Here is a 27,908-nt window from a genome sequence, read left to right as displayed (position 1 = left end):
GGCCCAGCCCGGCGGGGAGGGGAGAGGAGGGGAGGGTTGGGGGTGGCGAAAGCCGGGGCGCGGCGGGTCCGCCTCTTTCATTGATGAAATTTAAATTCCTCGGGGTTTGCCTCCCGCCCGCCGGCCCGGGAGGAACCGCTCGGCTGAGGGGCCAGCGCGGCGGGCGGGCTGCTCCCAGCGGGGTCGGGGCCGCCGTCTCTCCCGCCTCGCCGCTTCCCCGCCGCGCAGCTGCTCGACCGCCGGCGGCCAGCCTCCGCGGGGGCGCGGGCAGGCAGCCTGCCCTTCCCTCCCCAGCCTTGGGGTAAAAGCCCCCAAACCCAGTTCACTCTATATTTATAAGAGCAAAGTATTTATTTTATTAAAGAGCGAAAATGTCGTCTTTTGCGAAAGGTAAGCTGATGTGCTTTGTAATTTTTTTTTTTTTTTCCGGACTCTTCAGCTGTGTACACATAGATCTCTGCTTTTTTAATTTCTTCTCTCCTTTCCAGCAGCCCGGTAGAGCGCAGGCAGCGGTAGGTGTTGCAGTCCGATCGGCAGCCGAGTTGCGATGTGCAAGGGCTTCCTCAAAGTGTTATTTGTTATTTGGCAGCGGGGCCTCTGCTGGTTCTGCTCTGCTGGGTGCGATTGCCTCGGTGGATGCGTGGCTCTCCGGTGCGGTACAGGCGCACGGTGAAACCGGGCAGTTGTAGCAGCAGGGCTCCTATCTGCGGCTGATGCACAGGCAGGATCTGGTGTACGCAGGGGGATCTTGGCAAGCACAAATCTCCTCTCTCCACTAAGCGGTCTGTTAAAGTTGGGGGAGAAGGAGCACTGAGGTTGACCGTCTGCACTTTTTTCCAGAGCCTTGAGTGTATTTTGGCATTTTTTGGTCCTGATTGGCTCCGGCACTCTCCTTTACTCTCTGCATGTGTAAGCGTGTGTGTACGTGGTATGCGTTTCAGATTCCTTTATTGCGAAACAGGGAACCAGCCCACAAGAGGTCATTTCGGGAAGAAAAATGACTTTGGTGCATTGCTGTGGCAGTTTTCTTTCCCGCCTTTCCGACATTCCTAATGGTGCGTGTGTGCTTTTTGTAATGAAATCTGTGCCTGCAGGTTTCCTTAATATAAATCCACGCAGGCCTAATTGACAAATGTAACATTGCCTATGGAAAGAACGTGAGTAGGTCTGTTGCTATTCGAACTTGGTTGTTGCAGGAAACCGGAGGGCCTTCGCAGGCTTTGGGAGATCGCTGTCGCTCGCCCAGTGGATGTCTAGGACTGTGCGACACTTGCTGTGTAAATGCATCAACTGTCTGCAAATGTCCTGTGGCACCTGGGCAAAATGCAGAGAGCTGAGTGGGGGAAGCGTTACAGCCACGTTGCTCAACCGGCCTCTCTGAAAGTTACCAAGATAAGCCCCTTCTTCCTGTGAAATACATCACGAAAATGCGTTCTGAATTGTTCTTTTTAAATGGAATTGGCTTATCTCAGCCTACTGCTGAAGGTAGCCATCTTGCAGGCAAGTGGTATTATTTATGAAACTGAAAGCTGGAGAAACCTATGTAAAGATCCTAACCAGTTTTTAAAATATGACCAAGGATTTGACAATCCTAAAAGCTTTTTTAAAAAGAGTATCCACCATGTAAGTGCTCTTTCATCAAGCCAGTAGTACTAAAACATGTTGCCAATGTCAAGTGATGTTTTTAGCATGAGGATCAGCTGCTAGACTGAGAAATCCAGCTGTGTCTGACCGTAACACCTAAACTCTTGGTGTATGCAGCTGGCAAGAATGGCTTCCTAGGTTGCAAACTTCTGAGTTAGCTCAGGCTAACCTGCTCGTCCGTTGAGGAGAGGGAGGGGGCATATAGGTTTCACTTCACGTATGCTTCAGTCCAATGTATGTTTAGAAATTTTGCCTCTCGTAGTAGGAAAAGAAAAATGTTCGTAAAAGCTGAGTGGGTATGTTCAGTTCTAAAAATCAAACGAAGCAATATTTATTAGCATTGTGCATTATAGCATGGGTATTTAAAGAGATTTTTATGTCATCAGGGATAAAAATTGCCTTGAACTTTCAGCGGAGTTGGTAGAAGTTAAGGCATTCGCTCTGTACCCTCAGCACAGAGTTCAAGGATAGAGCATTTAAAGTTCAGCTGCCTGCTTTAACTTACTGGCCACCCTTTCTTGATTTTTATGCTAGTAGTCTGGCTCCTAAGAGAGCTAAATAATTTTCTGCTGCAGGTCTTTCTGTGTGCTTACTTGGATTGCAAAAGTAATTACAATTCATAACCCTCAGCCCAAAAGATCCCAAAGTTTTTCATGAGAGAAGGGACTTCTTGCTCAACTTGTCCCACGACTCCCTCCTGTGCTGGGTCCTTGTACACCCAGTACCATGGCCGTGAAGTTCTTTTCTGAGTGAATTAATGAACAAACCTAATCAATCTTAACACATTCTCTGCTCTTAATGTAGAATAAGGGGAGGGACAGCAGAAGGGAAGTAATGTGCAAACCCCTAAGTAAGGGGTCACCGCTGTTCTGTTCTTGGGCAGTTTTCCTGAGGACAACTGTCCCTTATTTTGTTTCTGATAGTGTATGAAGACCTCCTTTTTATTAGCTCGGTCTGATTTATCATATTTTGTTTTCTCATGTTATCAGTTTTAAAGCTATGTATGCTAAACCTGGAAATACTCTGCCATATGCTGCAGTTCATGCGGTGAGGGCAGGGGGCAGGTTAGCAGTGAGAGCAGAGCACAAAAGCGTGCTGGAAATAACAGTGGGGGCAGGAGTGTTTGAGTGAAGCTCTCCAACGTGTCGAACACCACCACGAACTTAATTAAAGAGCTCTCCTTTCTCTTCCACTTGAGGAAGCACTTTCTACTGAAGACTTTAAAAGAAGATATCCTGGGTGGTCATTTTTGCAAAGCCCAGTGTTTTCTGAAGTCTCAACTATTTAGTCATGCTCTTCTGTTCTGTGCTAATTTCCTGCGTGGGCCGGTCCCCCGAGAGTCTTCCGCTACCTTATCCCACCCTCCCTTCAGATGAGTGTTCAAGAATACTGATCCCGTGAAAGTGAGCTTTGGCTGAAGTCTGAGGCACTGGTTGTGAAATAGCTTGGAAGAGGCATTTCTTTTTAAAAATAATTTGGGAATTTATGGCCGCATGTACCCTTGGAAATCTCTTCCTGCAATTATCCAACACCCCTGCCTCCCATCTGATTCTGAGAGGCACAATAACTACTTTTCATTGTAGCCTTAGGAAATTTTACTTGCCTGTAGGAAATAACTACTTGCAGATATGCAGTTGCGCTGGCTTTTCTACTTCCTCATTGCTGCTAGGGTGAAAAGAGAAATAAACCTTCACCCGGGCTGTTAAATTTAACAGTAGCTCATGTTAAAGGACTGCAGTTGTCTTTCAGCTAGCAGTAGGCTGGGGTGCATAAATACCAGATTATTCCCCAAAACTAAGGGGCAGCAACACAGGAACAACTGCAGAGTGCAGAGTAAGGTTCTGTTTGTAGCAGAGGCACTGATGCTGCTGTTGTGGTCTTGCTTTGGGGAGCCTTTAGAGGGTGCCGTAGATCCCCATCCAGTTCAAATCCTGGTGGACATCTCTTAAGAGAAATGCTTAAAAGCCTCTGCCTTGCAATGGCATGTTGAAAGCAGAAACGCTTTGAGTTGCTATTTCTCTTGGCTGCCTAGTTACAGTATTCAAATTCTCACATATGCAGAATAGATACTTTTCCTGCACCAGGCAAATGCATGTTTTTATGGACTCCAGCCATGTCCTTCCTCTCTCTTTCCCCCAGATAATAATAGTAATTGTACTAATAGCACTAATTATGCTCTCCCCAAGCAACCGTGCCCTGGCATGTTGAATCTGGATGAGACTGAGTGGTTGCAGTAGTTGTTAAATGGTCAACATGAAGCCTAAATATTCTCTGTTGCCCATGGAGGGTGCAGCCATCGGTGCTGGTAGCTTTGGTGGTCTGGGTTTTGGCGAGAAATGTCCCATCTAGCTGGCTGGTCTGCCAGCTAGATGACACTTGGTGTTTGGAAAAAGCAACAGGTTTGCTTTGCTTCTCTGTGAGGATGTCAGTGATCAAATGCATTTAGCATTCCCTCATTAAGTCGTAGAGAATTTATGGTGTTATAAAAAACCCAACAGACTAGGACATTTTCACGCATTTACTTTTATGATGGCTTTTTCTTTTGATTTGTTTGTGATGTTACTTAATCTCTGAATGCTTTTATCTGGTAGCTACAAGTTTTTTGGCTAATATGAGCGAACAAGGTTTTACTTCCATGGCAGCCTGGGAAAGTTGCTAGCTGGCTCTGCCTCACTTAGCCTCGGTGTGTTTAACAGCATGGATGACGGTCTCTGAATACTTGGTATTTGCAGAGTTTCTCTTGAGATGCGTTGCTTCATATTGGGAGGTTCACATGTTTTACAGGCTGATGAGCTGTGATAAATGGCCACTGCTGTTGCTGTAACAGAAGTCATGCATTACAACATATTGCAGGGAGGATTACAAACATCTGAAAGTATCTCCTAGCAGTTGTTTCTCTGGAAGTTTAAACAGTGTTTCAGTATGCATCAATGCAAAATGTGTGAATGAAAATACAGTACTTGTAGCAGTTCCGTATGAAAGTATTAAGCTGGTGTAGACCTCCTTGTTTTTCTGTAGGAGGAGGTGCTTCCTAATGAAGAGCTGTCCGTGTTTGTACACATTTGACCTGGAAAGATATGCCTAACAGGCGCTCGACTATTACCTGGTTTTACTACTAAATTAAGCATTTGATTAAAAAAAGAACCTATTGTTCATTGTACCGCTCATCTTGAGCTGGCATTTCCCCTGTGTTGCACCACACACAGTATGTGCATTGCAGCACTTGTCTGTCCTTTTTTTTTTTTCTTTTTTTTCCCCCCCCCCCCCTCCCTCCCCTACCTGCAAAACAATGCAGTCAGGAAAATGGCTTCTGTGGGCTTCAAAGCAAGGATTAGATACTGTCACTGAGTCTGAGGCTGTGGAATACTTTGCTTAAAAAAATAAAATAAAATCAAAACTGTACTAAAATGAACTGCCTCTGGCTTTCTTAGACATTCTCAACAGAATAGCCTTTTAACGTATGTTCTAAATAAGTAAACTTTAAGCACAGGTTCCTCTTCTAATGGTATTTTCTGGCAGTATCGCTCTGTTTACTTGCAAAGTTTCCCCTGGTCCCTTTTTGCACTAGTATTCAGGGTGTTTCTAAAATCCGGCTATATTTGGCAGTACATCACTCTGTTACAGGGAAGTGATTACTTAAGGGATTTGGCAGAAATTAAATTAACTGAGGTCTTTAGAGAACATACTCAGAATGTCTTTTGAGAACGCACTTGCTTCAGATGCTTTCTGTTGGAAAATAAAGTCATGTTATCTCTCGTTTCTTTCTGCGATGTGGACTTTATAGAACATTTGTGTATTTACTCTTTTTCACATCTATGGAGCTTATTGCTTTCAAAAGCAAAACAAATGCTGGAGTGATAGACAGACTAATTTTCTAGGTTGCTTAGTGACTGAAATGCATGCTGTAGTGTGAAAATACTCATATGATAAAGTAAGGGAATATTTACTAGAACAAACTGAAGATCGTGTGAAAGGGCACTGTGTAAGTAATTAAAGCATATGTTTTTATTTGCTTGTGTGAACAGGATACCCTCGATCACAATGTTCTACATAAAAAGAATTTTTTTAGTGAAAAGCTTTTTCACACTTTTACTTGCTAAAGTATGTTGATGTGGTAGGATGTGAATTCTTTGGCGCTCTAGCAAAAAAGTGTACCACTGGATTTTTGGACAATTTTTGAGATGGATCATTGGTCTTTTGGGACTTTTGAGTTTTGAGAGAAGGGTTGTTGTTCTGTGGGCCCAATTCAAGGTCTGTCTCCAAGTTACTAACAACAAAAACTGTAGATTCCTGGAGTGCTAGCACAGTAGTAAAATGAGACGGGATTATGTGAGTTTATTATTTTTTAAAAGAAAATTGAGGACTGTCTGTAGTCTAAGTTAGTTTTCTTCTTTTTCCTTTAACCCATGTTTTCTATCTTTATTTAAGATTTCAGCAAAGCGATGTCTCAAGCTGGCACTTCACAGTTTCAGGAGGTCATTCGACAGGAGCTGGAGTATTCCATGAAAGTAGAACTTGATAAGATACTATCGACCGCACCTTCAAATGAGCTAGAGGTAAGGAGCATGATGTGGATGCAACTCAAAGCATGAGAAATTAGATGCAGGAAATTGAGGCAAATTTTACACAGGGAGACAAATCACAGAATACCACGATCCTTATTTTTAGGACATGCTCTGATCCTGTGTGGAGGAGTAGCCTGGATACAGTGTCAGTAGGAGACTTTCTGTTCCATGTAAACTGGGTGACAGTTATTATTAAGTGTTTAATCATCTTTAGTTATTAAAGGTTCTATGTAATCTTTAATGGATTACAGAAAGGGAGGGTAAAGCTGTTATCCTAAAGATTGGGCCAAATTCTAATGGTTATGATTTTTACTAAAGGCAGACTAAAGGTCTTCTAGGTATCCAAGTTGGTTTCGTACCTTGAGTTTTAGTGGAAATGAGCTTTTGGTACCTTTTAGAATTTTACTTAAATTTTAGCATCTCTCAGTGCTGATAAAATTACTCTTGTGAATAGGTTCTACTTCAAGTTTGTAGAAATGCTTCTGTGATTGAATAGGTATGTATTAAATACGAGCATTAACTAATGCATTTCTTCTTTGTAGCACACTAAAAAGGACCTGGAAGGATTTAAGAAGCTATTTCATAGATTCCTACAAGAAAAGGGACCATCTGTGGACTGGGGGAAGATTCAGAGACCTCCAGAAGATTCTGTAAGTTGTGATGAAGTGACAGTCTGTAGGGAACATAAACCTGATAGTTGCTACTTGTAGCAAATGATGTAGTTGGCCATAGAATGGATATAACTGCCAGGGTTCTGTAAAATCATGTAGGGTTCAAAGTGCAACACTTTGGCTTCTAACTGAAAAATAATTATTGACATATGTTGTATGTGTTCCTGAACATCAGGTCCTGCTTAACATGTGTATCAAGTTCTTTGGTGTTGTTTTGTTAGTTGGTCTTTGAGCAGGGGAACAAAATGGGACAGATGCCATCTTACCATTTGGTACCTTCTCTGGAGTAAATGGTAACTTCTGTTAGAGGGGAGGTAGGTAGGACCCTTGTTGTTCCCCCTTCCCTCCTGCCCGTGAAAGAAGGTTGTGTGTCTCAGATGAGACTGTTTCCAGCAATCCATTCTGCTAAATAATTTGAAAGGGACATATGGCAAGTGGGCTGGCTTATATAGCTCATTTAGCAACTTCTGTAATCTACAGCAGCTCAGTAAAAGCGAGGAATCTGAAACAAGTAGTTGTCTGTGGGGGGTTTTTTGAGTGTAATTTTCTAATGTCAGCTATGTTGTTGTAACTTATAAGCTGCCGCTGAAAAAGCACCATATTTTTTTCAGCACTGTTTAGTACTGAAATAAACACTTCCTATTAAACCTAACCTCATTTTATTGATTCATCTGTGGCCCTAGGCTGTCTTTTGACTCTTGCATAACTAACGGTGTAGTTGTGCTATGAATTCTTGCTTTTCCCAGTGTAGTGATCTTGGCATATTGCGGGACTTCTGTGTCCTCACATATTTATGGTTTCTTTTAGCCTCTCTGTGGTGATTCAATCGAGGCTCTGTTTCCAACTGAAAGGCAGGCTGTCCAGTTACTTCCAGAACAGATGCAGTGCTGCTCTCTAAAGCATTGGAAGAATGATGCTGTTTTAGAGCAAGTCTAGGGTTTTTCTAAGGTTGAGTGTTTTCTTTTAACTTCAAAACCACGTGATGTCTCTCTCTTCTGTACTGTAACACTGAATGAAATGTTGCTTTGGGAGAAAAATCCACCTTCAATGAAGAGGCCAAGGTGAGAAATTGGAGTTCTAGATAACATGACTCGCAAGAAGGGCTGAAGAAAAGGGGGTTGCTTTTAGTCTAGAGGGAGTGAGACTCTGGGGAGTGGTAAGTCTTTTAAATATGTGAAAAGGTAGTTGCAACAATGAAAGGAATAAACTGTTCTCTGTGTCAAGATAAGGCCTGGGATTAAATGACAGCAATTTGATGCAAGTGAATGGGCTGCTTTGTAGTGAAGGAGAGCTATTGTCTATTTTTAAAGTTTTGCACACCTTCAGTGGAAAAACTTCCAAGTTCTGCAGAGGACTGAAAATTACTGGGTAGGACATTGGGAGCAAATGTCAAACAGGAGGGTTATGATAAGACACTGAAATAGACTGATGGGAGATTCCCAGGCAGGGCAAGGTCTTTAAGAAAAGGAAGTTAGACAAAGGTCTAACTTAAGGTCACAGAGTGCTGAAAGGAACAAGATTAGAAAGAGTATCTCTCTTCTTCCTTATGGCCTGCACTGGCTCGTTCTCATCTGCATCCCTTAGCTATATAGCAACTTTTGACCAAAAAACAAACAAAAAAACCCCAAAATGGTAAGACTCTTGCAAAATCAGGTCAGTTCAGCTTAGGTGAGGTGCATGCGTGATCTTGGAGGAAGTTTTGCTTCCTAGCATGAACTCCAAATCAAATAATCATACTTAATAAATGTCACAGAGAAAGCTAGGGAAAAATATCCACAAACAAACATCCTTCCACCCCTCCATCACTTCATAGTAAACATCTCTTACTTTAGGATTCCTTGGGTAAGATGATAATTAGAGACTTCCTGATCTGACAGGAGGCAGGTTGAGTGCTCTCAAAAACTGAGAGCAAACTTAATGTTCTTGAGTATTTTTTTCTTTTCTTTTTTTTCTTTTCCCCCCTGACCATAAAAGTTCCTTTTTCGTTCCAGCCTCAAACCCTGCTTGTGTTTATCCCACCTCCACCACCTTTTTAATATGACAATCATGTAGGGGACATACTGCAGAAAGTGAAAGGTGTCTTACATGAAACCCTTTTCCAGTGACCTGCAGTATAACTTCTCCCAAATTATTCTTTGCTGAGGGGTATGAGTTGTGGAATTATTAGATAAAAAATTTATTTGTTCAAGACCAGGATTCCTGAATTACCAGTGTAACTAGTATAGGTAAGAACAGTAGGAGCTTTTAGAAGGGGTGAAGAGTGATAATTTTAAAAGGGCTTCAGAATAAAGACTGCACTACTGAGTTCTTTGGGACACTTACCCATCTGTGAATATATGCAGATTTTCTCTGAGTACTTTTGTTCAGGTCTAGTTGAGTTTTTTTCTTTTCTTAGCTATAAAAAATCATAGTGTACTCTCCTCGTGGTCCTGTTAGAACAGCACAGAGGACGGTACACACAAGACTTATTTAGATTGGTTGGTAATCTTGCAAGTGATGTATAATTGCTTGTTTGGACAACCTTGTTTTATGAGGTGGTGGGGTGCTCAGCTGCTTTTAAGAATCTTGCACTACAGGTATCCTGGCTTAGAAGGCAACAACCTGCTGTCCCCAAGGTGAATTTATCTGCCTGTGATTGTTTTGGAGAATTGGTTTGCTGCTTGATCAGTCCAAAGCACTGAGAATTCTGGCATGTGTAATCTTTAGCTGATACCTAGTAGAGCTCGAAGTATGTGTTTACGTATATATGTGTGTGTGTGTGTGTTTACACATACAGACAATACACGTGTGTATAGCTATAAAAAACCCAAAAGCACCCAAAAATGTGCCAAAGTGTGGGGTGGTTGTTTTTTTGTTTGATCGTTTATTTTTAACAGCTTAAAAAAGTTCATGAATAGTTTATTGCATTTATAGGCTTTGTCTTTTAATTTTCTATTTTATGTAAGCTACTTCTGACTTTCAGATTAGGTCAGAAAGGTGTTTCAGGCTTTTGCCCAATGTCGTTGGACTGTGCTATGCAGGAGCAGAATTTCTCATCAGACTTCCATGGGTCATCTAATGTGTTATCCATTGTACGTGTTCTTTGAATGTAGTTTTCTGTTTTTTTCCTGAAGCATCTACTGACAAGTAAAGGCTCCTGTCAATAAACTGAAACAGAAATGATTGTCTTGTAATATTCTTCTGTTTTTCTCTGCAATGGGAGATTTCATCCCTGACCTTCATGTTTTCAATGTAACAACTAACAGCGATGGGCAAGCAAATTGTAAGGTCCAGTCGATAACAGCAGATTGAACCCATTTCACACCATATTGGTACACTTCTGACTTGTTTTTTCCTTCCAGGTGCTTTGCTTCCATGTGTCCAAAGGCTTGCAGTGATAGCTGGCATAGTTAGGACCCATTACTGTTACAGTCTTCAAAGAAGAAAGTGTAGTCAGAGTGCTGGTTAACAAGGAGAGGAGGTAAAGAATGTGGACATGGCAAGTGTAATTTAATCCTGTTGATGTAGATTGCAGTGATTTGTTTGTTTGAGTTGGAAGCAATAGCAAAGTCCTGCTGGGAGGCCTCCGAGGGAACTGCAGTGATCAAGTTAACCTCAGAGCAGCGATGCAAAACGTCATCTAGGATGTAAAGAGAGCATCCAAAGCAATGTGAGTGTGAAAGGAGCTTGTCTATTAGAGATTTTGTTTCCCCAGTGGTCAGATTCTTGTCTGCAGCTCAACTTGTCATCTCAATGAACCATATCATGAAGGAAAAGAAAGAATGTGATGCTCTTTCTCAAAAGCAAAATGTCTTCCTAATCTTCAACTCTGGAAACAGTTTTTGAGGGTTCACTTGGTGCTATTTTTAAACTGTCCCTTGGTGCTAAGTAAATATTTCCTTGTTGTTCTGTAAGTGCATGTTGACTAATATGGGTGTATTCCTTTCCAGTCTACCCATGATGACAGCCCTGATACTCGTTTTGTCTGTCTCTGACAAACTCTTCCAAACTTCTTTGCGGTAGGAGTATGCTGAAGTCTGTTAGTCAAACTCCCGACATTGTCTCATGCAAACTGTTCTGAAAATCACTTCTGTGACATTGTCTGCAAAATCAAAAGAAGCTAGATACGTCATCTTAGAACAATCCCAAACCACAGTTTTGAGACATGTCTCAAATGAGTAACACTGTAGTCATGCATCTGTAAGCCATGTCATTCCTGCCCATTTTTGTTCCTGAAGTATTTCCCTATCAGCGTTTACTTGTCAAGTCCACTGTTCCAAACCCTTAGAGCAAGAATTGGTTTTTATTACTGTGGAGCACTTCTTATGCTTGTATATATGCTCATAGGTGATGAGGTAGTTCTGTGTATTAGTGCCTACACATGATGGGGACTGCTAGATGATAGCACTGGCATCCGGCAGTCCTGATGCTGCAAGGATCCTGCTTGAATTTGAGTTCTTGACATTTGTTATTCTCTGAATTAAAGACCCTTCAAGATCCAGGGCTTCATTGCCAAGTTGTCATTTCCAATGCCTATGCCAAAAGAAACTGAAATATTTAGCGAGGCTAAGTTATAAATTTTGTGTTGTAGCTGATGCAGCATCCAATGAACTAAATCCTTGATTGAGGGCCTTGGATGGAACCATTAACTTCATCAAAATTTTACTCTGAGCTGCATGAGCCAGTTTCAGACATGATAGTGAAGGCATAAAAAAGTAGTTGGCACTTCAGCAAAAGCAAATGATTTTGAGGCAGTCTGGCCCTGAACTGAGTGGCAGACTTTCTTCTTTTTGGAGAGCTATATTGCGAGTGATGCAAGAAGAACGTAGTGAGACTTGAAAGCTGAAGTCATTTTTTTGGCTGTTCAGACGGCGTCTGAACATTGTGGGTGTGACTCGCATCCCACCCAGCTAAAGCTCAAACCTAAATGTTTTAAATCCATTTGTAATCTAATATGGAGTGGTATTGACCTTAGGGTGGATGGGAAGTGATGGCAGGGAGTAAGGATCTAGTCACATTTCTTTCCTGAACTGTACCCAGCACAAAGTATAAATTGCTCTAGATCTTGTTGGGTAGTGAATCATTAGTTAAGCTTTCTGATGTACTTTCAGTACATTAAAATCAGTGTTTATCTACTCTTTGTTAATGAGAAGAATGGTTGTTCTTAAGAGTGTCTACCCAGCATGAACACAATCTGTGTTGTTGACAAAACACAGTGAGATTCTGCTTTTTGCACACTTCTGTACCTGAAAAATTCTAGGAACTTTGGAATGAAGTTTCTGTGTATGTCCTCTGAAATGGCAGCACTGTGTGGTTTTTTTGGGGAGCAATCTTACATTGACAGCGTGTAGCTACCCTGACCCTTGAGTAACTAATTTCAGTATTGACCTTCGGGAGGTAAGGGTCTGTGAGTACGAGGATTGTAAGGATCAGTGTAGTTACAGAGTAAAAAAAAGTGCTTAGTAGTTTGAGCAGCAGCCTCTTTAGATAAGAACTGAGAGAATGTGTGCATGTATATTAATTCTTCTCAGTGTGCACTTGGAATTGGGTATCTGCCATCGGTTCCTACATCCATGACCTCTTGTGCTGTATCAGCTGTCCCTGCCTTTCTGACAAATCCGTGCTGGCAACTTTCAGGATCTTCTACCTTTGATAGTTTGTTCAGATGCATCCTCCAACACTGAAATGCTGTATCTGTGTCCTGCCTCTCTCATTTATTCTGTATGTTTCCTTTTGAAAATACAGCAGAATAAATGAACTGTGGATAGAATAAACTAACTATGAACAGATGGTATTCCTGAACGGATATGCATTTGGAATGAGAGGGATTGCACTACATCAAAAAGCTCCAGTTCTGTTTGATTTTTGCATATTAACAGTCTGCAGAACTGTTTATATCAGAGATCCTTGCATAGTAGCTAGTAGATTGCTAAAGGATTTTCTTGTATGTAGTCTTTTTAATGGAAAGGAAGGGTAAAAGGAAGGAAAGCTATGCACGTGATGCAAAGGACTTTGAGTTCTCCTGCATGAAACTCATTTTACCTCAAGCCTATAGAGTGTGCCTCTGTTATTCTTGTCTAGCATGGCCATGGCTGTTGTCAGGTAGTGCTTAAGGTCTAAATTCTCTTTGTGAGAGCTTGGCATGACTGGTGAAAATGGTGCAGTTTCCAGTTGGAACTGGAATAGTGCAATTCTTTGTATCCTTCCTTTCTCCATCCTTCCCCAGCTTCCACTTAGCAATAAATCTCAAATGAAAAAAGTCCTGTTCTGTTAAAGGTTCCTTTGACTTGTTCTAGCCTCTGGATCTGCAATGAGTAGATGACCAGATCTGACATGCAAATGTGTTGCTACAGCTCAGCTTGAAGCTGTGGTTTTGATCCAGGCGTTACTGGCCCCCATGACCTTCAGATTCTTTCCCTCGCACCTGATTAATTCCCAATAGCCTCAGAAAACATTCATGGCAGTGAGCGTGCATGGCAGCGTAATGCCAATGCAGCATCCATCCTGATCTGGACTGTCTGAAGCAGTGATCTGTGGGAACAGATGAAGTTGTCTTATTTGCCACACAGCCCTGTTAGGGATTGCTGAAGTCTTCGCACAGAAAGTGTGGTGGATGCTGTTTTAAGAGATGACTTTCTGATAGATGCAGGCAGTGCTGCTGCCCTAGCTTCAGTATGTGTTATTTCAGTCATGCTGCTGTGCTCTGTTGCATGAACAGAGACATCTGGGGATGCAAGACCAGTCTAGCGTGTGCCTCTCTTTGGTTGCAGAACTGCTTGCTGATAACTGATTGCTAGAGCTGCTGTTGCTGCTGTTGTTGTGCAGTGTTTTGCTTAGGTCAGTTGCTTCTGTTTTATGGAGGGCATGCCATGCAGTAACTTTGGGTTTATTGGTGACAAGCTCCATAAACCTCCAGTGTTTTCAGGTCAGCTGTAGCTGGTTGGCAATCCCTCGAGGCACGGTTACATGAGTGATAAAGTTTTTATTTGTTTGTCATGAAGATTGCCATACAGGCTTCCCTTTGAGAAGACTTCATAATTGGGCCTCTTTGTCCAACTAAGGAAAGGGACTGTATGTATAATCTGTTTTTGCACTTCCTCATGCCTGAAGCAGCTGACTTTTCTAGTCCTTATTTACTGTCAGCTCTGAATATTTTCAAGAGAGCCTTCTCTAGTTCAAAGAGTATGCTCATGGGTATACGCACAGCACATGCATATATGATAAGCCCTGTACCTATATGTTCTCTTTGTTTTCTTTTTTTTCCCTAAATATTAGTCTCCTAGTTCTCTGCATCACAATTTCTGGAAGAAATGAGCTTCTCAGCCAAGTTAAAACAACTCTGCAGACTTGAAAGCTTTCTCTGTCTTAATTTAGCTGAATAACACTATTGCCAGTCGTAAGTTTCCTTATGAAGGGCTGTAGTGTTCCTCTAACATAAAGTGCTTGCGTGGGTAATCCAAAATGGTCCTTTTTGAGATCATTAGATGTGAGTTTTTAGGAAGTGGCTTCGACACAATGTTTATCTAGGTTGCCACGGCTGCCCCAACTTAGTAACCTCATCCTGGTATTCTTTCAACAGTTGTTTATGCATGTGGCAGAATTATGTTGGAAACCAGGATAGATGCAAGTGACAAGTTTTAGTAGCTTAGTAACCTTTGGATGACGTGAACACAACTTGGGGCCATGGAGAGCAAACTCCACTTACAGAGGAGGAAGAACAGTATTTGGGAATGCCTAGAGAAATGTAGGCTCCTGCCATTGCTAAATAGAGAAGAGTGGGAGGGATATTTCCTTCAGACCTCGCAGGTAGTCCAGTTTCTCACCTCACAGCTGGCCTTCCTTATTAAGCTGCTGTTGTTGATCTGACTTTTCCAGTTGTCCACCTCCCACTGCTTCTGGTGTGGGGGAAGGAAGAGTACCAGCCCTGTAGAAATATTGCAGCCATTAGTAGGTTGGGCCTGCTTCTATTCCTCTTCACCCCTTTAAGGAGCAGGAAACATCAAGGCCAGCGTGTTGTGCATCTTTGATGCAGAGAACATGCAACTTCACAACCAAGCAAATCAAGAGCTACTGGTTTGCTTCAAGACATTTTACATCTTCCCCATGTAACATTACAACTTCATGTAAATGCAGATGTTGCTGTTTATTTACCAAAAGTCTGAATACAGTTAAACTTCCTAAAATTATTTTGTGGGTTGTTTAGACTTTATGAATGATTCTTCTGCATTAAAAGAGGCACAACAACAGATTGCTGTCTAAACACCCAAACTAATTTTGTAGATCTCCTAGGATGCTGAGCTTCCAACTTTACAGGCACAAACCCTAATTAAAAAAAAAAAAAAAAAAACACACCAACAACCACCAAACAAAAAAACCTGTTAAGAGCCTTACCTCAGAGAGACCTAAGGGCAGATGCTGCTGGAGGAGCTTGTGTTCAGGAACTGGTGCCTAGGGTGCAGCACTTGCGGCGCAGGGCAGAGCAGACTTGGCACAGGGCAGATGTGGGTGTAGGGCCAGATCCCACCACAGCCCTCCTGGGAGCTGCTGCCAGGCTGTTTCCTTCCAGCCAGGCTAGGTATTAGGGCTGCATCATGATGGGGCTTTTATCCTAGGGCTTGGTCACACCTGAACTGCTCTGGAGCCATGTTTGGCTGCTCCCAATTTTGCTTATCCTGGGTTATGCATCTTTTAAACCTTTGCTGAAGTAGGACTATGGAGATGGTTCCAAAATGCTGCTGTTAAATTTAAAATGCGGAGAGGAATGTCTTGATAAGATGTACTGGTTTTATATTTGTGTTATTGGGCATCACTGGTAGAGTTTTGTACTGGAAAACTGCATGGTGTTTTATTTCCTGTTATTTCAGGTCTGGTTTAGGCTCTTTTGTCGCTCTGCCCTGGGACTCCATTCATTTCTAGCTGTCACCTTATCTTCCACCTTCTTCCCTCTTATCAACCTCAGCTGTCTCTTTCCTTACTTACTTCAACCTTCTGTCATCTTTGGATGATGCAATTGAGCAGAATTTATAACCTGGAGGCAGGAAGCTACGCCAGGGTTTGGGGTAGAAAAGGGAGAGTGGGAAAAGGCTGCAGTTGGCCAGAGATTGTAACCAGCAAATCTGAGGGAGGCTATGGAGAGAAAAAAGCAAGGCACAAATGCATGAATATTTCCCTGCTGATCACAGTATTTCATACCCGGCCTGTGTTTCTTGGAGTAATACATGGCACAATCCTGTTATCTCTAGGCACTGTGTGACTAATTGTGAAGACTGTTTGTGATTACAACAGTTGTTTAACTTCTTGATACTGCTAGATAAAGAACCTTTTTTGTCTAAAATGAATGCTGTCACAGCCTCACATGAGAAAGCTGGTATGGGAAGACTTTACCTTATTGCTTCCCTAGCAAAGGGGTCCAACTAAGATACCTTTCAGTAACATATTTGGTCTATAATAGGAATTTGCATAAATTATTCATAACGACTTCTGAAGTTATCAGTTAAGCCACACATTTAAAGCTGCTGGCCTTTTTAATGAAGGGATCTTGGAGAGCTGTTTTTAACCAGCTAGTTAACAAGGAAGGAGCCTGTTTTTAATTCTGGGTTCAAGGTAGCAGAAATCCAGAGCAATCACTTTGATTTAGTATACTTTTTATGTGGGTCACTCAAGCAATGCATTATTGTCCAAGTGTTGTGGTTTATTTCATAATCTTATGATACAATGTTGAAACTGAGACACTGTCAAACTGCTGGGACACTACGAAACCTTGCTTGAAAACTGTCTCTCTCAGATGTGTGAATCAAACTGTGGTGACATAGGTGAATTTCTAGGGATCGAAGTTCTGGTTGTCCAAAGGGTAAATTTCAAGTTAAAGCCTTGGCTGGCAAATTTCCGCTCCCTTGTCCTTTATTGATCCATGCAGACTTCACTGGCATATCTGTGTTCTTGTCAGTGACTGAAAAGGCATGTTGTTTCTATGCAGATTAAATGGGAAATAGCATGCCAGCATCACCTGCTTTGTTTAATCAGTTAATTTCGTTCTCTAAGGAGAACTTACTATTAGCAGATGACTGCAGCAGTGATTGTGTTACTGCTTGCTGCCTGAGCCATGATAACTCCACGTTTACCTTCTAGCCTGCTGAAAGAGTGAAATAAAAATTGTTTAACTACCATGTCTGCGACTGTGACTTAGCTGGAAGGTGGTAGCTTAAATACATAAGATTTTCCTTTTCATTCTTTCCTCTTCATTCTTACAAGCTAAACTGTATTTATCTTGAATGCAACTTTAGACTTAGGATAGTCTGTGCATTACTCCTAAAGCGCCTTACCTGCATGTGCTGTCTCAGGGTTTTTTGGCATAGGGAACGTCTACTGCTTTTGAAACATGGAGAAGTACAGTTAAGTCTGAACTTACTTGGTACGTAGGAATACAAGACCTTGGTTAAAAGCATGTAGATGGAAACATTTCTATCTTTAATGTGTTGGTTAAATCTTAGTATAGGGTCATGAGCGAGTCTGGATGTTACCTTTTCTCCTGGGAACAGTACAGTCTGGGGTACCTGTACTCCCAGCACCTGCCAGAAACAAGCAGCAAAGTTCCTGGCATTTGTGCAGAATGTAGTTTTAAAAATTGCATTAAAAGAAAGTAATTACTAGGCTTACTTGTCAAGCAAGCCTCATTATTTTAGTTGCATATCTTTGTTCTGATGGGTTCATATCACAAAACTATTGAAATTTGTCTTGTTCCCCAGTAACACTACCCACTGAGCCAAAAATTAAGTCACAACATTGACATATATTTTTAATGTTCAACAGCTAGACTATTTCAACAAGGAATCTGGTGCTATTCTTATATTTAATGTTGTCATATTAGCTAAAAATATTTTAGTGAGAAAGGGCTTTCAAGTTAAATTAATCGCTTGCTTTTTGGAGTACATATCTTATGCATTGGGAAATTTTTCTAAATGGAATGAGTTGCATCAAGATGTTCCTCCTGGGCCAGTTTCCACTGTTTGAGTAATGAGAGTTTAGTTAGTCATTGTGCTGTAACTTGTGGAGTGATCTTATCTTTAAATATATACCGTAAGCTTTCCAGATCCTGTGTAGGGCAGAATTTCCCTAATTTCTCTAATCTGTTGCTTGTGGTGTACTGGAATGCTGGAATTGCGCAAACTCTCCTCTCTACCCCCGCACATCCGAGTAAGAAATATGAGTCTTGTTCCAGTGTAGTGTGAATTTCCATTTGAACCCCAGCCTGACTTGCCCAAAGCAAACACAGTTCCGAAAACAACTGTGTATGTATTTGGTTTTGGAAATCAGCTGTGGATATTACACACCCCTTATCAGAACGGAAATAATTTCCTTGCTGCTAGAATACACACAGCACTGAAACACTAAGGCTTTTCTTCAAAAGAAAATCTCTAGAAGGACAGGCTAAAGGATAATTGTATTGATTTTGCTCTAACAGTTTTGGCATGATGCTTGTTGTTGCATTGTTACCTTTGTTTCTTTGACTCAGGTGCTTTGGATGAGGACACAAGCAATGCCTAACGCAAGGCACAGTGTCATTACAAGCCTGATTTTGCTCTCCATCACTAGCCCCAAATGTAGCCCATACTCTGTTTTTAAACCTGTAGGATATAGCTGTCAGCAAGGGAGAAGACTTTTTGCAAGGTGTAATGTGAGCTGGACAAACACATCCTGAAAATAGCAGGATAAGAACTAGGAAGTTTCTTCCACTTTGTAGCACACTATTGGGAGAGATGAATTATTGTATTGGACTAGTAGTTGGTATAAAAATTGGTTTGAACTGAGTCAAAGAACCACCCTTTTGCCAAGAATGTTGTCTCTGGCAACCTCAGAGCAAAGTATCAAAAAAAAAAAAATCTGCTGCAAGTTCAAGTTGCTCAGGGAAGAAGGGTTTTATGTCCTGTACGCAGAGCCTGTGTTCTTAAATTGTGGCCTGGCGGAAGGGGGGCATCTGGTGAAGCGAGTTAGATGGCTCACAAGGAGACCCCCTCTCCTCCTGCAAGGCAAGAGGGAGAGTGGTAAGTGGCATAACTGGCCTGACTTCTTCCTTACTATTGAGTAAGTTTCTTCTACCTGGAAGAGTGGACAGAGACTTTTTTTTTCATCTGGATGAAGCTGGTTGTGAGTAGTGTCAGAAAGCCTATAGAACTTCTCAGGACCAGAGGTTACTATAGTAACAAAGCAGGTTTTTTGTATTGTAACAGAACATGTTACTGTAGACTCATTTTGCAAATGTTCTTCAGTGTCATAAATCATGTAAACAAGTGTGGGTATTGTTGCCAAATTTTAAGTTTTGAAAGGTTTTAGGAGAAAGCAATTTCCTTCCAAACATCTGACTGCTTCTTGGTTGGTTGGTTTGTTTTTACAGATCCAGCCCTATGAGAAGATAAAGGCCAGAGGACTGCCTGATAATATTGCTTCTGTCTTGAACAAGCTGGTGGTTGTGAAACTAAATGGCGGCTTGGGCACAAGCATGGGTTGTAAAGGTCCAAAAAGTCTTATCGGGGTGCGCAATGAGAACACCTTCTTGGATTTGACAGTTCAGCAGATTGAGGTAACTTTTGATGGGTTTTTCTTTCTACGTTGGAGGAAGCAAGACACACTGAACTTCTCCTGTATCACCCTTTAAGAGAGATTGCAGTAGAGCCTTGCCAAAAGAGGAGAGGGAAATGAGGTCTGGTCACAGTGCTAGTGGTGAAGTGGAGAATTGCTTTGGGAAAGAATGGGCATGAAAGGGACAGAGCAATTTGCGATTGAACTCTGTCCGCTCCACATGTTAGCACAAGTGTAATTCAGCTTGTGCACACCAACCCAGACAGTGGTGATTGCGTCCAGAAACATGAGCAATCAAATTGTAGAGCTGGCCTGGCATGGCTAACTCCTGGGCTTGGTTCCGACTACTCCAGGTGCAAGTTTAAGTTTAGCTTTTTAAAAGCTTTTTCAATGTGCATTAGAACAAAGCTCTTCACAGCAGCTCCAAGTTCCTTGTCGAATTAAAACACTCATGCTGAAAGTGATTGCTGGCATTTTCCTCTGAAGAAAGAAAAGAAAATAACAGCTGCTGGTGTTGAGAGAGGACATTTCAGCTTATGTATGTTTTTAATGTAGAATATTCCTCTTACAGCAGGTAATTAAGGTGGTCATTAGAGTAGGAAATTGGGTGTGCCTGTTCTGTAGTTTCTGGAGCTCCAACTGTTTTTGCCTCAGTGTGGTGTTTGCATGGAGTGACTCTCCCATGCATGTTAGACAGTTCTATAGCAGACTTAAATTTATATCCAACTGATGTAGTCCTAATCCTTTGGCGTTGTGGGCGCTTTCTCAAAAGGGTCATTGTGGAAGTCTCTTAACTTCGCCAGAGGGTAATGATCCGAAACACTCCCCAGCAGATGAGGGCAATCTGATACACAAAGCTTAAAACTCACCGAAGTATCTTTTTTACTGCACGCTCTATTTTTGATGGAATGCTGTCATGTTTTCCAATTTTTGCTTTTGCTGTGCTGTGCACATGGAAATGCTCCTGTGTATTTCAGCTCCATTCTATAGATTCCCAAATAATTAACATGGTGACACTTCATTCATTATGTACTCTTGATACTTTTGTCCACCTCATAACCTGCCAGGAAGGCTCAAAAGTGCTTACTGTGCAGAGAAGGTTTTGAAACTTCACCCTGACAGGCTTTAATAATTTGAGGGAAAACATGCCTTTTGTAATCAACAGTAGTCTAAAATTTAAAATAATCATTTTGTGGTGACGTGCTTTTCAAATTTTAAATCTCAGTGCAGATTTAAAAACAAACATTAATTATATGTTAATTAATGTGGGCCTTATCTTTACTACTTACAAAGATTTGTTTTCCTTTACCTGATTTATTATCCTTTCTGTCAGCATAAGTGCATCTCTCTTATCTCATGCCTTTATTATTTCCAGTCTGTTTTATCTAATTTCTTTCTCCCAAAATCTTAGGTGTCAGGAGTTAAAGCTAATAATACATGCTGAATTTACCATTTCTTTCCCATCTCAGCATTTAAACAAATCCTACAACACTGATGTTCCTCTTGTTCTCATGAATTCCTTCAACACTGATGACGACACAAAGAAAATCTTGCAGAAATACAGTCACAGCCGTGTGAAGATATATACTTTTAATCAAAGCAGGTATCAAAAAACTTGGGGTGAAAGGAAAAACTAGCTTGCATTTCTCCATATTCCAAATGGTGTGGGTTTTTAGTTTGAGATGCTGAGGCAGCAATAGTGTCTTCTGTATTCATGTTGAGTCTTTATTTTGGACCTCTTTGAAAGACTGAAACATCAGGGTGTTAAACAGAGTCAAAGGCAATGTATTAAAATTAGGGAGAGGGGTGTGTGGGGAACACAGTTTCTAAGAAGTGTATGAGTAATGGCATACTGGATGCTGGCCACTTGATTCCTGAATTTGCTTTTATTGTACCTGGGCTCTGGAGGGAGACAGAACGTAGCTTTCTTATCAAGAACAAACTCTAATCTAAAGTGGCTGATGATGTCAGAGGCGTGCTTGGCATGCGCTGAACCTGTGTGTCAGAGGAAAGCTGTTTTACAGCATGGTTGGAGAACTGTGGCTTTAAATCCTTGAATGAGAGATTGCATTCTGCAGCTTCTCAGCGATAGCTCGATATTTGGATGGGTCTTTCAATTCAGAGTACTTACACTAACCTAGAAAGCATATCTTCAAAAGCTGTATGAAAAAGCCCATGTGGTTGCACCTTTACTATTGTGTTTTGTTTTTCTTTATGCTAGTCCGACATCGGTGGGAACTTAACAAAACCCATTGTCTTCCCAGGTATCCTAGAATTAACAAGGAAACACTGCTGCCAATAGCCAAGGATGTATCTTACTCAGGAGAGAATACGGAGTGCTGGTATCCCCCAGGCCATGGAGATATCTACGCCAGTTTCTATAACTCTGGTCTACTGGATAACCTTATCGGAGAGGGGAAGGAATATATTTTTGTATCCAATATAGATAACTTGGGTGCCACTGTGGACCTTTACATTCTTAATCATCTTATGAACCCACCCAATGGAAAACGCTGTGAATTTGTCATGGAAGTCACAAACAAAACCAGGGCGGATGTGAAGGTAAAGGGAAATAGTTGTGCAAGTCTGTCTGGATGCCTGGCATGTTGGTGAAAATCTCAGCCTCTTGTCTCTTCTGTATGCATGAATTCAAACATACATTAAGTCGTCTTATAGCTATTTCAGGCACCATTTAACACATCATCTGTGATCTAATTTGAGATGCACAAAATCAGCAAGTTTATGAAGTTCTAATTCATGGAACAAATTGGATCTAGGTTCTGGGCAACAGCAGACAAGGACAGCCTGGACTTGCCTGATTACTGAAAACATAGTGATTTCTGCAGGGTGCAGTGCACAACCTCCATACCTTTTCCAAACTGTCACTTACACAGGGGAGAGGTTTGGGGATGGTAAAAGTACTGAGGGGTGGGATACAGCAGTTGTATCTCTACTGACTGAAAACTGCCTAAGCTACTTACCCAGCTGTCAAGGTGCGCATTGCACAACTCGGCTTGGCATGGCTGCCGATCTGCTCCTCCCCTAACTGCTTAACTTTGTACAAAGTCCGGGTTTGACAACTTGCCAGATGTTTATGACATGTATCGAATACTTCTAGCATGCAGTAATGTGTCCCGTAACTGTACTTTGCCTCTGTTCTTTTAAATATGAGGATGGGGAGGAAATGTGATTTTCTCTGTATTCATTAGATATTAAGAAAGCTCTGATTTAGTCCTATAAAACCACAGAAATGCACTGTAAGAATACAGTTCAGGTTACAGAAGTACCACTTCTTTCTCCAGTAAGTGCCACAAATACAGAACTATTAGATTTAACTTAGATTTTGCTCTGTAATCTGGCAAAATACTGAAGGTGATTTTTGACAACAGCAGCACTTGCAAAAGGTTCTCAACAACTTTTCATGACAAGAATCAACTGTCTTGGAGTGCTGAAACATGATCGTTTGTTGGTTCTGACTGTACTTTAAACATACTCTATAATTAGTAACCTGGTAGCTGAACGCAAGCAACGTGTTTTCACTGAGGTTCAACTTTAAATGCCAACAAAACAGGCTGTCTGTTTGGGGTGAGGGGAGGGTTTCTCTGGCATCTCATGAACAGGACTTAAAACTTCCTCTTTGACCCTTGCAGGGTGGCACGCTTACGCAATACGAAAACAAGCTGAGGCTGGTGGAGATAGCTCAGGTCCCAAAAGCACATGTGGATGAATTCAAGTCCGTGTCAAAATTCAAAATATTCAATACCAACAATTTGTGGATTGCTCTGTCTGCGATTAAAAGGCTGCAAGAGAAAAACGCTATTGATATGGAGATCATTGTTAACCCAAAGGTAAGCAGCTAGGAAGATTTTGGAGGAAACAGACTCAAAAGAACTGTTTGTTTCTAGGTAACTAAACAGACTGCTGCCTTCGAAAAGGATAAATGTCGGTAAATGCAGAGCTTCGACTTACGCTTGTCTCTAGTTCTAAGTGCCGTTACCTGCTGGTTGTGTTTACGTGAGTTTTCTCTTCCAGACTCTGGATGGAGGCTTGAACGTTATCCAGTTGGAGACTGCAGTTGGTGCTGCTATTAAGAGTTTTGAGAACTCTCTGGGGATAAACGTACCTCGTAGTCGTTTTCTGCCAGTTAAGACCACGTCAGATCTCTTGCTTGTAATGTCTAATTTGTATAGCCTTAATGCTGGATCTCTAACGATGAGCGAGAAGCGTGAATTTCCAACAGTGCCTCTTGTCAAACTGGGAAGTTCTTTCACAAAGGTAAACTCCTATAATTATACTTTTTTTAATCTCTGAATAAAAATACAGTCCATAGCAATAAATAAGTTAAAAGTGAGGTTTACTTTACCTACCTCTGCCCATCTGGGCGTTCCCTTTTGCTCTTTGTAAAGAATTGTTAGGCTGTTAGAATGCACACTACTTAACACGCATGCATAATGTCATACTGCTGTTTGGTGCTCCTTTACCCTGCCAGTCGAGGAAATGGAAGGGTGAATTGGGTTGCCTGTGTTCTCTAAACTTTGGTGGGATACTGCCCTTGCCGCTTCTCATAGTTATCTCTGACAGGGATGACAATACCATGTTGCTTTCAAAGTAGCAACTTTTATTATATCAGATGTAGATTCCAGAAAGATCTCTGAAAGGAGTTTTCAGGAAGTGCCCACACTTGTCTTAATCCACAGATGGATTTTAACTGTTTCTATTCTTTCAATTCAGGTTCAAGATTACCTGCGGAGGTTTGAAAGTATTCCAGATATGCTGGAGCTGGATCATCTTACAGTTTCAGGTGATGTTACATTTGGGAAGAATGTTTCATTAAAGGTGAGTATGTAATTGGGATGCTCCTGCAATAAACGTGACTGATCTCTGCTCCTTGGTAATTGATCCCGCCTAAGTCAGTGCCTTTACACATGGTCCATGGAAGCACTCCTAGGAATTAACTAACTGGCCCAAGGACTGCAGAAGCCAAGAGACTGAACAGTGACCCTTATGAAGAGTGCAAGGTGTTACTGGTATAGCTGCCTCTCCATATAGTCCCGGGGAGAGCTCAGGCTTGTCTACGAACCTTGAAAACGCCACAGACCTCATGACTCTGTGTTCAAAACAATGCTTACATCTTCGTCCTTTAGCGCTACGTGGCATGTACCACCTCACCTCCAGAGCTGGCTTTATAGCCACAGGCCACTTCTTATCAGTTTGGGGTCCTTGATTTATTAGTAAACGTTGGAGCCGAGCAAGTTTCTCTTCTCTCAGATTCTTCCTTAGGATCTGGCCAATCCTAGCAGAACATTGTCATGTTCTGAAACATGTCAGTCTAGGCCAGTTTAGCTGACACAGATTGCTGCAAGGTGGGGTACAACAACCAGCACTTGAACCAGCTTAGGCTGTTATCAGACTGCACGCTCACACGCATATATGTGTTTCCAGCTCTTTATGGGTGTCTGCCTTATAGCTTTAATGGTGAGCTGTGCCATGACATACTGATGTGGGTAAGATTTTTGCACCTAAAAGCAAGCAGACATGATAAGAGCACTACAGCAAGCATGTATCTTCAAAGGTAGCATCAGTGCTGCTTATAAGATGATAGTATCTAGTATGCTGGTAATGCTGGTAATTACAGTGCTTCCAATATTGCTTGTTTAAAATCTCGGGGGGTGTGGGGGGGGGTGTGGGGGTGTAGTCTATGCAGAAACAATCAATTAAATGCATCCAGGATCTGGCTGTGTTACAGCTGACACTTAACTGGTGTCAGGGGTCCAAACAACCCTACTCCAGCTCATTCCAAGTCAGCATGAAGTTTCTAACCACTTGTTTTCTCTTCTGTAAATCCAGGGAACAGTTATCATCATTGCAAATCATGGCGACAGAATTGACATCCCAGCTGGAGCTCTACTAGAGAACAAAATCGTATCTGGCAATCTTCGGATCCTGGACCACTGAGTCAGTGAAGGGGCATGGTCAGTGCTGTAGACTGCTGTGCTAAACCAGCCTCATAATGGAAGAAATTTTTAAGCATTAGAAATATAAGTACACAGAGGGCCTATGCTTTGTCATCTTCACAGTACCCTGCAGTATTAATTTAAAAATTAATTTCTCTTGCTTATCTTTTTAAGCAGACACATAGCGCAATGGATGTGCATAAGTAATGCTTCAGTCCTTAAAGAGTCTGTAACTCAGTTAATAAACCTTGAAGTGCAATACTGTTTGTCTTGAGGTAAGATGGACAGATCTTCTTTGATAAGAAGTTAAGAGGCTTGCCTCTAACATTTAGTAGTTTTGAATTGCTTGTAACTGCAGAAATAAAGCTGTGAAGCAATACATGTGGGACAACATGGTTAGCTACTCATCTGACTTTTTATGAAGTGTAAGTGGCAGGCACAGTTGAAAACCAAAAGTTTCATTACTGCTAAATGGGCTGTTAAAACCCCTGTATTTCATGTGCTCACAACCATCCCAACCTATAGCCCTCTCTAGCCCCACAAACTACACCTGGGATGTCCTATCCCAACTGTACGTCAAGATGCTGGGGTAAGGCTGTCAATACCTCCACTTCTGCATTGCGAGAGAGGGAATTGTTGATGTTCCAAACTTGCCCAAAGAATCTAATACTTGAGAAAAAATGCCTCAGTATCCACGTGCGGTGTTTGCTTTTTCACATCCCATTTAAGACTGGATCTCCTGTTAATATCTGCATCCTTGATCTGCCCTCTTTTTTTTTTTTTCAATAAATGGATTGTGTTGACTACACGCATGTTCATATTGTCACAGCCATGTATGTTAATTTATCTTCTCGAGTCATTTCTAAATTTGTACAGGAATTGAAATCCCTGTCCTGATCACTATTGATTTCTTAATGTTTCTCTTGTATTTACATGCAGACAACTTTATTTTATAAGCTTAGTATAACACTGGTATGTATCATTAAAGAAGTTGGTCTTTAAAAACAACTGTGATTTTATAGCTTTATTTTGACGGACAATTAATGACATCTGTTATGCTAACAGATAAGCATGCCTGTCTGAAGAAACCATAGGCACACACGCACTGTAGACCATTCCATCGTACATAATCGTCACAGGGTTAGGCACTCGGACTATGGTTAGGTAAGGAGGTGTGAGGTGAAATACACAGGCACTTTTACTTAGTTACTAGCAGCATCCAGTCTTAAAAGGTAGTATTAAAAAACTCTTAAATAAATTAATTTCAGTTGCGCCTTCCTTAATGGCGCAACCTTTCATAAGCAGCCTAAAAACTGTAAAATTCTTCCTGCCCTGTTTTCTGTGTCCTCCTCTGTCTTTATACGCACCTCTTTGTGTCTTTAGAACTGCAGAGCAATTGGCAAAGCCCTGAAACACTCCCTGTCCTTACCCAACTGCAGTGGCACTGCCTAGTCTGTGGTGTGGTAGCTGCAGGAAGCCATCCCCACACCAGCCTTTTTGCTACCTTCAGATTCCACCAGAAGCCCACTGTTATGCTGTCACTGCTAACAATTATAATTTCACAACTCCATCCTGTTGGTAGTGGCTTCAGTGAACCAACAGTTTTTTGGAAAATCCTATCTTCACATGGCAGTAGAGCCCAGCTGTGAGAAATCCCCTGAAACAGGACTGCTCCCTGAATCCTATACGCAAGCAATCAAAAGACATTTATTTATATAAAGTTCTGTAAAAAAATAAATTTTAGAACAGCATAGTTTCATAGAGAAAAACATTTTCTACAGAGTTCCAACTGCAAGATTTTTATATTGTACCATCATTAAATAAGGTGGGACACCATGTGATTTCATTGCACTAGAAGAAATGCAAAGCATCTTTTTAATATAAAGATATACAGAGCATTCTAGACAACTACAGCTGTGTTACAGCTATGTGTTCTTTTGGATTTGGTCCAAAGAAACCTGAGTCTGTTTCCAGAGAGAATGAAAAAACATTGCACAGACAGCTGATCACTTGTTTCTTGCTGAAGGACACAGAAAAGATCACTCCCTGCAGCTCACTCTGAGTCTAGTTTCCCCGACTATCAATAGTGTCCTTTCTTGGACTCCGGTCTTAAGTATTCACCTCACAGTCGTCACGCTGCTTAGAAGAAAGTCGGTCTGTTGTCAGAGCCAAGTGACTGCTCCCAGTGGATTATCACCTCTTCTGCTCCCAAATTTCAGCCATGTTTAGGTCTAATTTGTTAAGGCCTTTCAGAGCTTGAAGGTTTCCAGTGTAAAAAGCTACATCTGAAGTCACCAGTCTGCAGTGAAACATATACAACACAAGAAGATTAGCACTGGAAGGGATCACAGCCACCTGGAGTATTCAGAAAAACAGCCAGGGTTTGTTTATTAATTGGGCACACAATTACAACAATCCACGTTCAAGTACTATGCCTGGATTAGATGTTTTAAGCATCAGTTCAAAACAATGCTGAGGAGGTGGTTTATTTTACAGGAGTGATCGTACATAACGTGATT

General features: G+C 41.5%; 2 protein-coding genes across 4 annotated transcripts in view; one reads left to right on the top strand and one right to left on the bottom strand.

The window, feature by feature from the left end:
- Positions 1-326: 326 nt before the first annotated feature.
- Positions 327-25,770, top strand: UGP2 (UDP-glucose pyrophosphorylase 2). The gene is made up of 10 exons (XM_009490235.2): positions 327-390; positions 6,073-6,200; positions 6,752-6,859; positions 19,251-19,436; positions 20,905-21,038; positions 21,700-21,997; positions 23,086-23,283; positions 23,468-23,710; positions 24,167-24,271; positions 25,283-25,770. Exons 1-10 carry the CDS (start codon positions 372-374, stop codon positions 25,388-25,390), a joined length of 1,527 nt encoding a protein of 508 aa, XP_009488510.1. The 5' UTR covers positions 327-371; the 3' UTR covers positions 25,391-25,770.
- Positions 25,771-26,813: 1,043 nt separating this feature from the next.
- The window catches only part of VPS54 (VPS54 subunit of GARP complex), a 54,257-nt gene continuing 53,162 nt past the window's right edge, over positions 26,814-27,908 (bottom strand). For all 3 annotated transcript variants that reach the window (XM_075706702.1, XM_075706704.1, XM_075706703.1), the window contains one exon: positions 26,814-27,688. In XM_075706702.1, the coding sequence (XP_075562817.1) occupies positions 27,583-27,688 (106 nt within the window). In that variant the 3' untranslated portion in view covers positions 26,814-27,582. The remainder of the gene's footprint in view (positions 27,689-27,908) is intronic.

Source organism: Pelecanus crispus, chromosome 3 (genome assembly GCF_030463565.1).
Source record: "Pelecanus crispus isolate bPelCri1 chromosome 3, bPelCri1.pri, whole genome shotgun sequence".
Lineage (NCBI taxonomy): Eukaryota > Metazoa > Chordata > Aves > Pelecaniformes > Pelecanidae > Pelecanus > Pelecanus crispus.
This window is presented reverse-complemented; position numbering and strand designations above follow the sequence as displayed.